Source organism: Nannochloropsis gaditana (genome assembly GCF_000240725.1).
Source record: "Nannochloropsis gaditana CCMP526 unplaced genomic scaffold scaffold397, whole genome shotgun sequence".
Taxonomy (NCBI): Eukaryota; class Eustigmatophyceae; order Eustigmatales; family Monodopsidaceae; genus Microchloropsis; species Microchloropsis gaditana.
In genome coordinates, this window is record NW_005803556.1 from 5,986 (window position 1) to 7,050 (window position 1,065).

At 55.3% G+C, this 1,065-nt stretch overlaps 1 protein-coding gene across 1 annotated transcript; it reads left to right on the forward strand.

The window, feature by feature from the left end:
* Positions 1 to 953, forward strand: NGA_0414600 (atp-dependent rna; the record flags this gene model as incomplete). The annotated part of the gene is made up of 4 exons (XM_005854749.1): positions 1 to 6; positions 87 to 209; positions 521 to 821; positions 919 to 953. The coding sequence occupies 4 exons, from the start codon at positions 1 to 3 to the stop codon at positions 951 to 953; spliced, it is 465 nt and encodes a 154-aa protein (XP_005854811.1).
* Between the last annotated feature and the right edge of the window lie 112 nt (positions 954 to 1,065).

Consider the following 1,065-nt stretch of genomic DNA (forward strand, 5'->3'; position numbering starts at 1 on the left):
ATGACGGTGCCATTGAGGATAATGAATCACAAGAAATCGGGCAAAATGTGGATGGAAAGGCAAAAGCTGTGCTTCTTTCCCCAGAGTTAGCGGCAGCGTTGGGACAGGACGAGGAAGGGGGAGGGGACGCCATAATATCTGCCAAAAATGCTGGCCAAGGAGGCATTAGGAGAAAACGGGATTCGAGGGGCAACCTGATCGAGCCAGAGGTAAGATGGTCTGAAAATCTATTGATTAGAGGTCATGAGTCTTGGCTCCTGAGAATTTTCGGTTTGTACCGCTTCTGCTCTTTGTCAGGACGTCCGAGAGTGCTGTGATTATCGGGAGATGCGTGGTTGCAGGTGGCTTTCACCAAGCGCGAAACACAAATGCTTGCGTTGTCATCGATGAAACTTTACCACCTTGTTCACTATAGCCCTTTTGTGTATTGCTTCCAAAACCTGCTGGTGTGGCTCCCTGGTTCCATTTCGCATCTGCCGGCATACCCTATCTCCGCTTGACACGCACACTTCCTCACCAGGCCTTGCAAGACGCCCGAAAGATGAGCAAGAGCATGAAAAAGAGGATGGCGCAGATCTCGCTGCGAAAGGAGAAGGAGGCGAGGCGGGCCAATTTGTATCAGACCCTGGCCCGTCAGGCCCTTGATCCTAGCTTGCAGACTCTCTTTCTCTCTTCCAAAGGCTTCTCCCACGGGAAGGAATCTTTGAAGATTCGCCTGGGCAGGGCCTTGGAAAGACAACGGGCGGGTTTGCCTGTCGAGGACGAGGAGGCGGCCATGCTTTTGTACCGGGAACGAGCCACGCAGGAGGAGGGGGAGGGCAGTGAGGAGGAGGGAGAGGCATCCCATCCTCCGCCGCACCAACCTTTCCCTGTTGCTTCTCAACCTCCTTCATCATTCTCGTCCCCCCCATCGGTTAGTTTTCAGACGAGTGGGACGAAAGGCGCCGCCATAGCGCGGTCGAAAGGGGAGCAGGAGAAAAGGAAAGAGGCCCGGCGCGCGTGCAAAGCGCGGCGGCGAAAGAGGAAGGAGGAAGAAGGGGCCGCGAGAGCACCAGGTCTCCCTGG